This window comes from Physcomitrium patens, chromosome 18 (genome assembly GCF_059467195.1).
Source record: "Physcomitrium patens ecotype Gransden chromosome 18, ASM5946719v1, whole genome shotgun sequence".
Classification (NCBI taxonomy): Eukaryota; Viridiplantae; Streptophyta; class Bryopsida; order Funariales; family Funariaceae; genus Physcomitrium; species Physcomitrium patens.
In genome coordinates this window covers 2,506,252-2,521,230 of record NC_143427.1, presented here as the reverse complement: position 1 = coordinate 2,521,230, position 14,979 = coordinate 2,506,252, and the positions used below count along the sequence as shown (strand labels likewise).

The following is a 14,979-nucleotide window of genomic DNA, read 5'->3' as shown; positions in this document are numbered from 1 at the left end:
ATATTGGTTTAATTGAACTGGACTTATGACTCTTTACTTGATTAAGTACATTGTTAGTTATACTTTTAGAGAAAGTAAGAGTTCGGGAAATCCAATCTATTTGAGGGTTGTATTTTTCTAACCACGATAAACCTAAAATAACTGGATTAGAGGGAGATCTAATGATATTAAAAACTACAAAATTATTATGACCATTGATTATTACTTCTATAGGAAGGGTTTCGTGAGTAATATCTCTAAAAGAAAATGGACGACCATCTATGACTTCTACATGAACAGGTTTAGTTTTCTTTACTAAAGATATGCTATGTCTTTTAGTAAATTCTTCATCTAAAAAATACGCTGAGGCTCCTGAATCTAATAAGGCAGAGACTTTGTAATATTTAGGTCCTAAAATAACATTTAATGTAAAACTAGAGAGGGCTCTGAGGAGAGAATAGGACCTTTACTAAATGTCGTGCAAGGTTCGAGCCGCACGGTCCCTATTGTAGTTGGACAAACTCGTTTTCCGACATATTGTCTTCTTTCACAGCTATACTCCTCATTTTGTGATTGCGTCATGTCTTTGGACAATGTTGAGCAGTGTGCTTTGGTTCTCCTCAATCTAAACATAATCCTTCTTGACGATGACGAGTCTTTTCTTACTCAATAAGAAGTTTGAAACATACTGCATCAATTTGCATATCCTCTACTTCCAAATATATGTGTTGAAGAGGTGTTGGTGTTGCCATTGAATTATAGTAACGTTAAGATCCACTTGTACGGTTCTCAGATCGAAATTTAAAAAGGCAATTGTCGCACTTCACAGCAAAGTCAATTGCTTGACTCAATGGTTGAGGATCAGGTAAGTTGAGCATTAATTTTTTTACCTCATATTGTAATCCGTAGAGAAATTGGCTAATAAGTGCAACATCATCCCACTTGATATCAGTTGCAAGTTGTCAAAATTGTGAAGCATATAACGTTACTGATCGATTGCCTTGTCGTAAAATATGGATCTTATTGGTTGCAACACAAATTGTATCATGTTCTCCATACATGGATCAAAACTCTACTAGAAAAGCCTCTAAATTATTCAATATTGGATCTCGTCGTTCAAGAAAAGATGAAAACCACGATAGTGCTGAACTTGAAAGAAGCGTATCAATGAATCTAACTTGCGATCCTGGAGTTGGATATCTTTGAGTTGAAGTTCAATCACAAGTTGCACTTGATTGATAAATCCTCAAAACTTGGATCTGGTGCCATCAATCATCTTGGATAGGATAATTCTTGGTTCTCTAATATTTGAAGGGCGTTCCACCATAGGAGAAAGGACATGGTTTGGTGTAGATGTTGAAGCAGCTCCAACCATTTCTATATCTTCACTTCCTGCCAATCTTGTTGCTCCTTGTGGTGGTAAATTGATTTGATGCATCACAAGCATTAACTCCCTCAATTGTTTTTGCATTTGTGCCATTGCACTCTTCATTTCAACAAGTTCTGCCATGATAATACTTAGAAGAAAGAAGATGTCTAATATCGCTCAAGACAAATAGAAGACAAGACTTGAGAATAAAGAAGATACTAAGGACAATATCAGTTTAAAAGAGGGTAATCCACAACTTCTAATATGATTATATCTTATTAAGAAAAAGGGGTAATCCACTCTTAATCAAGATTAGACAAAGCTCTGATATTGTAGGTATACTCTTATCAATCTGTCAAGGACAAGAACTCGATGAAAAAATAATTCAGACAAGTGAGCCTTTACTCAAAGAGAGATAACAAATAATATATAAATAAGGATATATATTGAAAGAGAAACTGGAATGGCTATTGCCAAAAGACAAGAAAACTAGAGACCCTTGAAACTAGACTAGAAGTAAGAAAGGAGTTGACAAGAGTGAAGAAGCCTTCACTCTTGTCTCTATATATACTATCTAACTAGGAGCTACATGGCAATGTTCTATAGGACCATCAATATGTGTTGACTTTGTAGGACACATGCCTTGACTTACAAGGTAAGTTTTTCTACGTGTAGGCCACATAGTTAGCTTGATCTTCAAGCTAACAACATGTGTGGCACATGGCCAACTTTTTGACCACGTTTCTAATCCAAAAAGTCAATTAAAGACACCTATGAAGTCAAAGCAGCATCTATGAAGCTTCTAAGAAGCTTCTACATTAAATATTATAGAATTAACTTACTTTTACCTACTTTTACTTACTTCTACCTATTTGTATATATAATTACTAGCTTACATGATTATGTATGTGATATATTTAATATCATTAGATCTCCTTCTAATCCAATCATTTTAGATTTATCATGGCTAGAAAAATATAATCCTAAAATAGATTGGACTTCTCGTAGTCTTGACTTTTCTGAAAGTATAATTAAGAGTGTAATTAATCAAGTAAAAATTCATAAGTCTAGTATAATTAAACCTATATTTATAGGTGCAAGAGCTTTCTTGTATGTTGCAAAAGAAGGATCACCTTGTCTCATTTATGCCACACCTGTTTCTACTGGTGGAAAGACTTCAAGTGGCATTCCAAGCCAATATTAAGATTTTCAAGATGTGTTTGAAAAAAGAATGCGAATATTCTTCCAGAACATCATTCCTATGACAACTCAATTGACCTTTAAGAAAGAGCACAATCACCATTTGGACCAATCTACAATTTATCTCAAAATGAGTTGGCTGAATTTAAGGAGTATATTGAAGAAAATTTGGCTAAGAACTTCATATGCCATTTCTGTCATGGACACAGAAATACAGGCTCCAGATCTAACAAAAAGTTCAAGAAGAACTGGCAAGAACTAGATTAATCAGATGAATACAAGAACAATACCAGAGAGATGAACTAGAGCTCCAAGAGATGTGTTGTCGAGACTAAAGAACTATTCAATCTCGATTCCAGTATATACTCCTATTTAGGAAGCTTCTCAAGCAACTTCTACCAACTAGGAAGCTTCTCAAGCAACTTCCACCAACTAGGAAGCTTCTCAAGCAACTTCCACCAACTAGGAAAGTTCTAGAAGGTTCCAGAGACTTGTTTCTAGAAGGTTCTAAGGACTATGTCTCTAACAATTTCAAATCTCCAACAAGTGCTCCAATTTTATTTGTGAAGAAAAAAGATGGATCATTGTGGATGTGTGTCGATTATCGAGGACTCAACAAAATCACTATTAAGAACAGGTATCTGCTACTTTTGATATCTAGACTCCTTGATCAGTTGAATCAAGCTAAGATCTATAGAAAAATAGATCTATGAAGAGCATACAATCTTCTTTATGAAGAAAACAAATAATAAATCCTTACAAATATGTATAGATAATTATAGAATTTAGAAAGCAATCATTTAAAATTATTCTTCTAAGCTTTAGATGTTCAAATTTTATATTTAATTGAGTAAAACGAATATCCATACTACAATAAATGTAAAAGCATCCAATAATTTGGTATGTATTAAAGAAGAAAATAAATAGAAGATTGCATTCTAAATTACATATGTTTATTTTAAATATAATTCTTTGAATTTTCCACATAAAAATGTTCTAACTAATTATTAATGTTTAAAAAAAAATTATTTTGGGTATTTTTAGATTTTTTTTATTTACAAAAAAAATAATTTCTCAACGAGGACACGAGCTGAGTTTGATTTCATGGAACTGTCCTCAATGAGGTCCTTCAGAGGCTCCCTCCAACAAGCGGTTCCTTCCCATGTTGCTTTAGACACACGTATTTCGAGGAAACCTCTGGACTCTTCCAACTCAGCATCTTCCATCCTCAGAACATCATCTATTATCCCTTCTTGCGGTGTCATCTTCGATGACTAAAACCAACCTTTCATTCAACGACATTCGTTGAAACTTCTTTCTCGGTTTCTTCGCGAACAGCAAACGTCTTTCGACTTGAGTGTATATATCTGCGAGCCCAAACTTGGCTGATTCATTCCGGGATCCATTCTTCGAGAAATAGGACTTTGAACATCCGGAGGTGTGAGGTTCAGTTCTAAAGTGAGTACACTGTGGGGTTTCAGCATTAGACGCAGTAGTTCGCCTTCTAGTTCAAGATGCAGATATTTGTGAAGACGTTGACAGGGAAGACCATCACCCTGGAGGTGGAGAGCTCTGACACGATTGATAACGTGAAGACGAAGATTCAGGACAAGGAGGGGATTCCTCCGGACCAGCAGAGGTTGATCTTCGCAGGGAAGCAATTGGAGGACGGCCGCACTTTGGCTGATTACAACATCCAGAAGGAGTCGACCTTGCACTTGGTTCTTAGGTTGAGGGGAGGCATGCAAATTTTTGTGAAGACGTTGACAGGGAAGACCATCACCCTGGAGGTGGAGAGCTCTGACACGATTGATAACGTGAAGACGAAGATTCAGGACAAGGAGGGGATTCCTCCGGACCAGCAGAGGTTGATCTTCGCAGGGAAGCAATTGGAGGACGGCCGCACTTTGGCTGATTACAACATCCAGAAGGAGTCGACCTTGCACTTGGTTCTTAGGTTGAGGGGAGGCATGCAAATTTTTGTGAAGACGTTGACAGGGAAGACCATCACCCTGGAGGTGGAGAGCTCTGACACGATTGATAACGTGAAGACGAAGATTCAGGACAAGGAGGGGATTCCTCCGGACCAGCAGAGGTTGATCTTCGCAGGGAAGCAATTGGAGGACGGCCGCACTTTGGCTGATTACAACATCCAGAAGGAGTCGACCTTGCACTTGGTTCTTAGGTTGAGGGGAGGCATGCAAATTTTTGTGAAGACGTTGACAGGGAAGACCATCACCCTGGAGGTGGAGAGCTCTGACACGATTGATAACGTGAAGACGAAGATTCAGGACAAGGAGGGGATTCCTCCGGACCAGCAGAGGTTGATCTTCGCAGGGAAACAATTGGAGGATGGTCGCACCCTGGCCGATTACAACATCCAGAAGGAGTCGACCTTGCACTTGGTGCTCCGCCTCCGAGGTGGTCAGTAGGTCGTCCTACTATGTTGTTAAACGTCCCTTATAGTGTGTGTAATAATGAATAAAAGGATTTTTTTCCGATTTGGTCACTATTTCGGCTTCGTGATGGTTTGAAAGTTTCGTCTTGGTGTTGGCAAGCGTTACATGTTCCTGGCATTTGAGGGAGAACTGCATCTTTTTCTCTCGTTTGAGAATGTATTAAAGGTTGTGTATGACTTTGCATTTAGAAGTAATCTGAGGCATTTGTTGGATGTGTTGGCAACATTTTGAACTCGGCCACATTATTCACTAGGTTTTCTCTCTGGATGAGTGTACTCTACTGGCCAATTCGAAATCAAACTGCAGCGATGATAGTTTCTTACAGTTGCGACGGATGGAAGTATCTCTTGGTATGTAGCGTGACTCTCACAGTTAGTAGATTATGCGGGACCGTTCTCTGGTTCTTACAATGAAAGTCCGTTGCTTGTGCAGTGTATTCTCTTCAAATTGGTACAATACACCGGAGACATGTTCTGAACTTGTGTATATGTGGATAGTGCAGTCCAATTGTAAGGTTGTCTTCTTGCGCATCATGCGGTTCTAACTCTGTGAAATACGAAATCTGAATATCGACAGAGGAAGGTTGGGGACCGAGTAAGTACAGATCATCTCATGTTGCTATGTTTGTGTGCTAAAATAGATTGAGAATTGTGTGTAGCTTGGCAGAGATCCAGAGAATGGATATGATAAAAATTGCCTTACATTCTTTTTGTATATTTTCTTATCTCAGAGTTTACAAATGGGTTTTGAGAAGGTACAACTACGATGGATTTTATAACTTTAAGAATAGTACATGATGTCATATACTTGTGAGAATTCATAAACTATTATTATATATTCGTTAAGTATTTCTTCTGAGTTGTTGCTCCAGTTACGAAATTTCCCTATAATATAAAATGGAGTCGTGTCGACATGCAGTATCAACATTTCAATGTTTGAAAATAGCTTTTTATCTCTGCTCCTATTGTATGTGGTCAAAATTTTTTCAAGATGTTACCTTAACAGAATAAGTGCATCAGAATTTGCATTACTTGTGTTTTTATAACAAGTAGATGCAAATGATATATTTTAATCAAATATTTCATTCGAATAGAATTAAGTTAACAACAAATGTATTGATTTTTGAAGCATAGTTATTTTTCAAATTATGCCACTTGGTGTAAACTTCATAGAAATAGAATCAAATATTAGTAGTATAAATTATGTTAAGTAAATGGTATGGGGTTCTTTAAATTATTAACATTAAATCACTTAATTTAAACCTAATAATAAATAGATTGCATAGTAATCACTACAATTTTATCAAGTAGTCTATACTTTCTTACAATCAAAAATCTCATGTTGCAATAATAAATCAATTGAATCTACTTCAATGTTTGTTTTAAAATAAGACTTGTTCGTTCTTCGAGAGACTAATCAATTCAAAAAATGAATTATATTTTCTTCAATACAACCAATTGGATGATTGCTTATTCTCAATCTTGTAATACTTTCTTCTCTAGAATCACCACAATTATTATCAATTTTAGGGACACAAACCAATTGGCCTTAATATTGCATTCTTGGCAAATTGCATAAACTTTTTATGGACTTCAAGTACAAATCCAAATACAAGAAAGATTAAAATTATAAGAAGATATAATCATTCAATGACTTCCAATCCGTGTGAGTCACATCTCCTTGACTAAACTAGATCTTCTTATTGGGATTTTTCCAATTACATAGAATTCAAATTACAATAACTAAATTTAATTCTTACCAAGCTATTTGGCAAGAATTAATTGCCTAACAACCTGCTAATAAGCTAATGAAAAACTAGTTATCCAAATTAGGCACTATAATTGAAAATTGAAAATATTTTATCAATCAACAAAGCTATAAGATGACTTTAAAATTTTAATTTCAAAGAGAATTTTCTTTATCATGAAAAATGTTTGTATATTCTAAAAAGTCAAACACTATAAATAGTTTTCAAGCATGACATGACTTTCTAGCATTAAGACATTTTAGATACAACAAAACTTTGGAGTTTATGATAAGATATTTTTAGTAGCTTCAAATATAATAAGTTATCAAAGCATTTAATTAATCTTTTTGATGGATCTTTTAATCTTAAATTTCTACAACTATATTTTGAGATAATAGTTCTTTTAACTAAAATAGCATATTTTTTTATTTTATACAGAATTTATTCATAAAAATAAAACCATTTTGTTTTTAGATAAAATCAATTAATATTATGGAGAGCTAAATAATATTATATTTGATTGAAAATTATAATTTATATTAAGATTTTAGAAGACACTTTTTAACAAATTAAATGTTTTATGTTATGTTATCTTTAATTTTTCATGTTTAAAATAATAAACAAACAAAACATATGACAAGATTTAGATTAATATTTATAATGCATTATCAACCATTGTTTAGAAAATTGAACAACTCTCTTGTTATTAATGAATAATTTATATAATAAAATATTATATTCTTTTATAAAAAAGAGTTTTATTTTTAATTATTTTTATTTATTTTTAAGTTAAAAGACCAATTGCAAACAATTTGATTATAGAATAGTAGAACTTTAGACTACAATGAAGATACAACTATATTAAAGCTTAAGAACGACAAAAAAACTAATAGGGGTGTTCAAAAAAAAAAAAAAATAGTTATATTCAAAGTTGGTGAGAATGCGTGTTTAATCTATTGTTATATTAAAAGTAATTGAACTTCTAAAAAATTGGATTATTAAATACTTGGTTTAATTACTAAATAAAGAAAATTTATCTAATTGCATATTAATGGTAATTTCTTTCTTCTTGGTACGTTGAATTTAATATAAGATTCAAATAGAGATACAATTAATATATGATAAATTTTTATTAACTATGTTATTTGCAGATAAAAAAAATCTTATATATATATATATATATATATATATATACATATATATATATATATATATATATATACATATATATATATATATATATATATTTATATCTATTTTTTTAGAAAGATATTAAATATATTTAATAACTATATTAAAAATGAGAGGATGTCAAATGCAACACTCAAGAGATGCTTCTCAGCAAACAAACAAAAAAGTCGCAAAGTGTTTCTCCCATTGTTCTTCGTCGAAGGGTTTAGTAGTACCTGTCTCTTTTGCCCACTTGAGAACATCTGCATCCCACAGCATAAAACTCACATGACTATTCGCATGATGACGGCAATTCTGTGACAATGGGTCGATTAGATTGGGTAAGGAGAGGCTGCTGTGGATCCATTCCTTGTGCATGTGTTGATCTGAAGCTGTATCTGTATTGTATTTGGCCCTGTTTGTGGTTTGCAAGATCTGTCGTCACGGCGTCGAGGACCGAGTAACTCATCTTCTGTGCTTCGGAAACTTTCAACGTAGTTTTCTAGATGTTGTCGGTAATTCCAGAGCAAGTTCTAACTTGATGATTGCTTTGAAAAATTGACCTACTCAATATTGAATGACATCTCAGGCAATGGCGTATCCCCACTGTGCTCCGCTAGGGCTTCCACTAGTTATTCTTCGTACGTATTGGGCACATTTTGCTGCACACCCGTTTTGATTCATAACCTCTTCTTCACGGATACTTAGGAAAATTAGGAAAATTCGACTGTGGTTGTGTAATCAGGTTTGAACATCCACTGATCACTGGATCTAAGTTAGGATTATAATTTTAGTGGTTAGGGGAGAAACTAATTTAAGTTGCTCCTCTAAAAATTGATGGAATTAGTGGCACTAGTAAGTGATATAATTTTCTTAGAAAGGAAATACATAAATTTGATGTTAAAGGAAAGAAGTATGCAAATAAATCATACAAATCTTAATGAAATCTTGAATCTTAAACCTTAAAACTAAATATACTTAATAGAACAAATTTTTTCAAAGTAATACTAATAGATAAACTTTCAAGCAAATTTTTAGAAAAGTTTAGAGATTTATTACTTTAAAGCCAAAAGAAGATAATTATAGTTAATAATAATAAAAATGAGTGTCATAATTAATTTTTTTCTATAAGAATTAAGTTCAAAGACCAAATCTTTAAAACTTTATTTAAAATTTCAATTTTTTTAATTACAAAAAAATAATTTTACTTAAATAATAAATAAAATATTAATAATAATAATTTTTTAATATAATTTTTTTCAAATGAGAATTTTAACTATCTATGTTAGGATCTTAATATATATCTTAATATATATCTTAATAAGAATTTGAATCTTTTAAAAATAGGACCTAAATTTTGGCTATTTTTGAAATTATATCAATTCAAAAATAAGTATTAAAGATAATAATTCAAAGATTGTAAATAAAGAAGTGAGATATGCTAAAAAAAAGATGATTTTTTTTAAAAAAAATGAATATTATTAAAGATTAGAAAAATTAAAGACTCTTGAAATTAAACTAGAAGTAAGAAAAGAATTGATAAGAGTAAGAAAGGCCTTATGCTTGCTTCTATATATATTATTTAATTAAGGGCTATGTGACAATGTTCTATAAGACCTCCAATACATATCCAACTTATAAGGTACATATCTAATTTGCTATGCAAGTTTCTTATATATGCTCTATATGGCCAATTTGTATCACAAGTGGCCAACATGTGTAATATATAGTCAACCTATATTACAAGTAGTCAACATGTCTAATATTTAGCTAATTTGTATCACAAACAAATATATTTATGTAAATTAAAGTAGTAAATAGAAATAAGTAAATTTGATGATATCTTGTAGAATAGCTTTTTAAAAACTTTTTAGATACAAATTTCACTTTATATGTGTTTTTTGGTGATAGATAGGTTGAAACTTGGCCAACAAGTTGATCACATGTTATGCATATTGGCGACTTATGATACAAGTAGGCTTTGTGGCATATATATATAAATTTTATCTTGTAAGTCAGATATGTGTTCCATAAGTTGGACATGTGTTAGAGATCCCACAGAACATTACTATATATCTTGTAGTTAAATAGTATATATGGATGCAAGAGTGAGGCCTTTTTCACTCTTATCAATGCCTTTCTTTTTCTTAATCTTATTTTAAGAATCTCTTGTCTTCTTGTCTTTGGCAATAGCCATTTTAGTCTTAATATTGTACCACCTTTGAGTTATTATCTATTCTTTTTTAATGAAACAAGAGTGTATTTATCCTTTGATTCTTTGTGATTCATGTTCTTGATATTTTGGCAAGAATACTAATTTTTATTTTTATTTATTTATAAAAATTAATAAATTATTTCACTTCTTTTGTTGTGCTTTAAAGATGGTGAAGTATCTATCTTTAAATTAATATTTTTTTATTTTTTAATATTGATTCTTTTTTTAAGAAGAATAGAATATATCTCTTTGTAGAAAATTTTATTTAATATTAGAGGTTGTAGATTATCTTCTTTTAATTAAACTTCTAGATTTGTTAAAATTTTTTATTAAAGAAATCAAAGAAAAAAGTATAAATGCTACAATTAGTAAAAGTGATAATAGATTTGTAACCATTATAAATATTTATAGGCTTATCAATATTCTTAGGATGGAAATTTTATATATTATCAACATCAACCATAGAAGTATTATTCCTATAATTATGGAAGAAATTAACAATGAGGTCCAATATCTAGGCCAAGAAGTTGTGCAACTAAGAGAAGTAAGTAAATCAATCTTAAAATTGAATCTAAAAAGTCTTGCAACTACAACTATAAGGAAATTAAGGATTAATATGCTACAGAAGTTTGACAAAATTAGATCAATATTCTTACAATCCAAATTCTATCTAAATTAATATTTTTTCCAATATCTTGATGGATTTATTTATGTTAGATTTATAGGCCCATTTTTATCTAAAAATATTCTTTTTTAGTTTTTTTCTTTAATGGAAAAAGATTCATAGCTTATATATGATCTAAATTTATTCTTAGAAGTATTTTTGGCTACATTTAGAAAAAATAATCAAAAAGAGGTAGCAAAGACAAAATTCTTATTTTTACAACAAAAATCAAGTTCAACTATCATATAAGCTATTGAATTTCAAAACCTTATTTACAAAAAAGATTGAAATAATAAAACCTTTATCAATTAATTTTGATATAAATTAAAAGATAATATAAAAAATTGATTATTAACAACATCAAAAGTAGACTTATTAGAAAAAATTATTACTCGAGTCATTCTATGCAACAATTGACTTTTTGAAAGATGCCAAGGACAAAGATTTGAAAAAAGAACAATAAATCAAGTCATAACAACAAATCTTAAGTTTTTATAAATTTATTCATCAAAGCTTGAATCTATGCTAATTAATACAATATATTTTAAACTTTTCACTTAGTAAAAAAAGACTTGATGTTGTCAAGAAGGATTGTGCTTTTATTTTGGAGAACCTAAGTACACTATTCAAAATTATCCAAAAAAACAACACAATCACAAAATGAAGAATATAGTTACAAAAGAGCATAATGTATCTAAAAATAAGTTTTTCCAACTATAATAGAGACCATGCAATTGAAATCTTATGCAAAATCTAATAGATATCTTATTCTTTTCTTAGATCTCTCACCTTGTTTTACAATAGATATTTGTTTAGGACCAAAAAATTACAAAGTCTTTGTCTTGTTAGATTCAAGAACCTCAACTTGTTTTATAAACAAAGACTTTGTTAAAAAATCAAAAAATTCTTTTAGTTAAGAAAACTAAGTCCATGCACATAAAAATAATAGATAGTTATTTGTTGTCTTTTGGAGATATTATCTTTAAAATTATTTTTATAGATGTAAAAACTAATAAATATAATATCTTAGTAATATTTAATATTATTATATATATTTTTAATCAAGTTATTTTAGATTTATTGTAAGTAGAGAAATATAAGTCTTAAATAGATTCAATTTCTTATAATCCCAATATTTATTATAATATAATTCAATTTTTTTTTATTTAAGTAGAAAGTCATAAGTCTAATATATCTAAATTCTTATTGGTAGGTGCAAAATTTTCATGCATGTTGTAAAAGAAATGCCTTCTTATATTATTTATGCTACATCCAATTTTAATAGTTGAAAGACTTTAAGTGGTATTTCAAGCTAGTATAAGAATTATCAAGGTATTTTTAAAAATAAAAATGTAAATACACTTTCAAAATATTATCTAAATAATTATTCAATTGATCTTTAAGAAGGAGCTCAGTTACCATTAGGACAATAATATACTTTATCAAAAAATAAGTTGAATGCTTTCAAAGCGAATATTGCTAAGAACTTAGTCAATAATTTTATATGCTATTTAAAATTTCTAACATAACACCTATTTTATTTATGAAATAAAACAATGGATCATTATAGATATATATGGACTATCTTAAGCTCAATAAGATTACTATTAAGAATTTGAATCTTTTATTTTTTATATTAAGAATTTTTAATTAATTAAATCATACAAAGATCTATATAATAAATAGATCTAAAAGATATACATTAAAAAAAGAAATAAATAGAAGATTATATTTTGAATTAAATATGAATATTCTAAATATAATTTTATGCCTTTTAAACTCATAAATACACCAATTGCTTTTTAACATCTAATAAACGATGTTTTTTTAAGAATTTCTGAATGATTTTGTTATTTTTTATTTAGACAATATTTTAATCTGTTCTAAGAATATAGAAGAGCATGAATTCCATGTTTGTAAACATATTTTCTAAATTGCAACCAAGCCTAATTGAAAAATCTTTGTCAAGATTTAAATTAAAGATTAGTTATTAACTAAAAAAATAAAAGATTTCTCAAACAACCTTTCTAGATATACTTATCTTGCACCAAAAGAAAGATATATATTGGAAGTGCTATAAAATGTCACTACATAGCTCTTAGTTAGATAGTATACATAGAGGGAAGAATGAAGCCTTCTTCACTCTTATCAACTCCTATCTTAATTCTAGTCTAATTTTAAGGATTTTTAGATTTTTTATCTTTTGATAATATACATTCCAATTTCTTTTATATGATTCAATAATAGATAATTTGGAAGATTTTTTGGTAGAATTTTAATCTATATTTGGAAAATATGATGTAATTTTTTTTACAATCAATAAGATTCATATTTTTTAATAAAAAAATCAATTTGTAACAATATATGCTTCAAAATTTAAACAACTATCAATTAATATCAATTAAAATAATATTACATTGATTAACCAATTTCTCTATAAATTGCAATATGAAGTAAAGAAATTTATGCTCAATTTATCTAATCCTCAAACATTATACCTACCAAATTGATTTAGGTTGAAAAGAATCTATTAGATAATTGTTAAGCTATGACCAATTTAATTTGGAACAGTATTGAAACAATTTTTTGAGTGTGATATCTAATTTTTGGATTCTATCAATTACTCAATAATACATCATTCTATCATCATCACATTTACTATGACTATATTGTTACTAATCTAATGACATCATTAATACTTACTAGTAACTATAAAAGTACCATTCTTAATCACAATTCGTCGGACAACCATGAGATCCATTCCTTGCTCTCTTGAAGATAATATCATCTTTGCTCTTTTTTATTTTCAAAAATCTTATGGCCAAATTGCTTTTGAACTTAATTGTAGTAAAACTAATATCTTTAGATAAGTAAAAAGGATTATACTTGATAAGAAGAATCTTAAATTAAGTAGGCCAAAAAAGCTCACTACAATAGGTAAAAAGATAATCATTAGCCAAATTTAACATTAGAAAGGTTGAGAATTCTGTTGAGGTTGCTAAAAACCTTAAAAATATTATTAATAATCTTGTGTCGATCCAAACCATTTGAAATGTTTTGAAGAAATGGAATATAAAAGTTGTGGTGAAAAAAAAAAAAAAAAAAAAAACACTACTATTTGCTTGCCATCAAAAACAATGCTTAGATTTTGCTTTAAAGTACAAAGAATAGATTATAGAGGATTGGAAGAAGTTATATGGTTAGATGAGACAAAAATCAACTAATTTGGGTCAAATGGCAAGAAGTGGGTATAAAAACAAAAAATTCAGTTCTTGCTTGATAAGAAGATTAAAAAAATAGTCAAATATGGTAAAGGTTGAGGGGAAGATGGATATCAAGTAGTTCATGGAAATTCTTGAAAAAAATCTACTCCCTAGCATTCAAGAATTTGACATTTATGAAAAAGAGGTGATTTTTCAACAAGATAACAATTCCAAGCATAACTCAAAATTAGTATGAAAGTGGTTTGATCATCATAGAAATTAAAGTAATAGATTAGTCTACCTAATCTCTTGATCTTAATCCCATTGAACTTCTTTAAAAGCACCTCAAATCCTAGCTCAACGCTTGGAAGATAAAATCAAAATAAATTTAAAAATTATGGAAAAGAATAGCTATGGAATGAAATAATATTGAAGCAAATTTATACCAAAAGTTAATAGAAAGTATATTAAGGGGGTCGGAAGCAATTATCAAAGCCAAAGGAGGTCTTACAAAGTATTGATATGTAATTGGATGTGACACTCAAAATATTGTTTCAATACTATTCTAAATTAGATTGATCATAGTTTTGCAATTACCTGATAGATTCTTTTCAATCTAAGCTCATTTAGTAGACGTAAAAGATTATTTTATTTATTATACAAACCACGTGTCATTATTCATTATAATTCATCTATTATATACCATTCTATCTCAAATATGTCAACATTGAAATAATTTTTTGAATCATTGTATGTAAATTGATGCAATATATTTCAAATCTCTTACTCAATAAAAAAAGACTCATTGTTAAGAAAGATTGTATTTATATTGTGGAAAATCTAACTATACTACTAGACATTGTTCTAAGAAGCAATGCAACTACTCAATGATGAGCATGGTTTTCAAAAAAGATAATATATCAAAAAACAAGTTTGTTCAGTCATAATAAAGACCTTACAGTTAGAACCTTAT

General features: G+C 29.6%; 1 protein-coding gene across 3 annotated transcripts; it reads left to right on the top strand.

The window, feature by feature from the left end:
- The first annotated feature begins 3,928 nt into the window (after positions 1-3,928).
- Positions 3,929-5,794, top strand: LOC112295390 (polyubiquitin). 3 transcript variants are annotated; one of them, XR_002973637.3, is made up of 3 exons: positions 3,929-4,972; positions 5,261-5,357; positions 5,510-5,794. XR_002973637.3 is itself a non-coding variant. In XM_024546907.3 (2 exons), exons 1-2 carry the CDS (start codon positions 4,063-4,065, stop codon positions 5,502-5,504), a joined length of 975 nt encoding a protein of 324 aa, XP_024402675.1. In that variant the 5' UTR covers positions 3,929-4,062; the 3' UTR covers positions 5,505-5,794. The 3 variants fall into 3 exon arrangements, 2 of the variants coding, with proteins under 2 accessions (XP_024402675.1, XP_090100309.1); XM_024546907.3 differs by lacking the exon at positions 5,261-5,357 and having other exon boundaries at positions 5,440-5,794; XM_090244183.1 differs by lacking the exons at positions 5,261-5,357; positions 5,510-5,794 and having other exon boundaries at positions 3,929-5,060.
- Positions 5,795-14,979: the final 9,185 nt, after the last annotated feature.

What these genes read in the sequence shown, in the direction of transcription:
- LOC112295390 (XM_024546907.3), top strand. Translation starts at nt 4,063, where the DNA reads ATGCAGATATTTGTGAAGACGTTGACAGGGAAGACCATCACCCTGGAG. An exon ending in GGTGCTCCGCCTCCGAGGTG is followed by an intron (nt 4,973 to 5,439) that starts GTCAGTAGGTCG and finishes TTGCTTGTGCAG; the next exon opens with TGTATTCTCTTCAAATTGGT.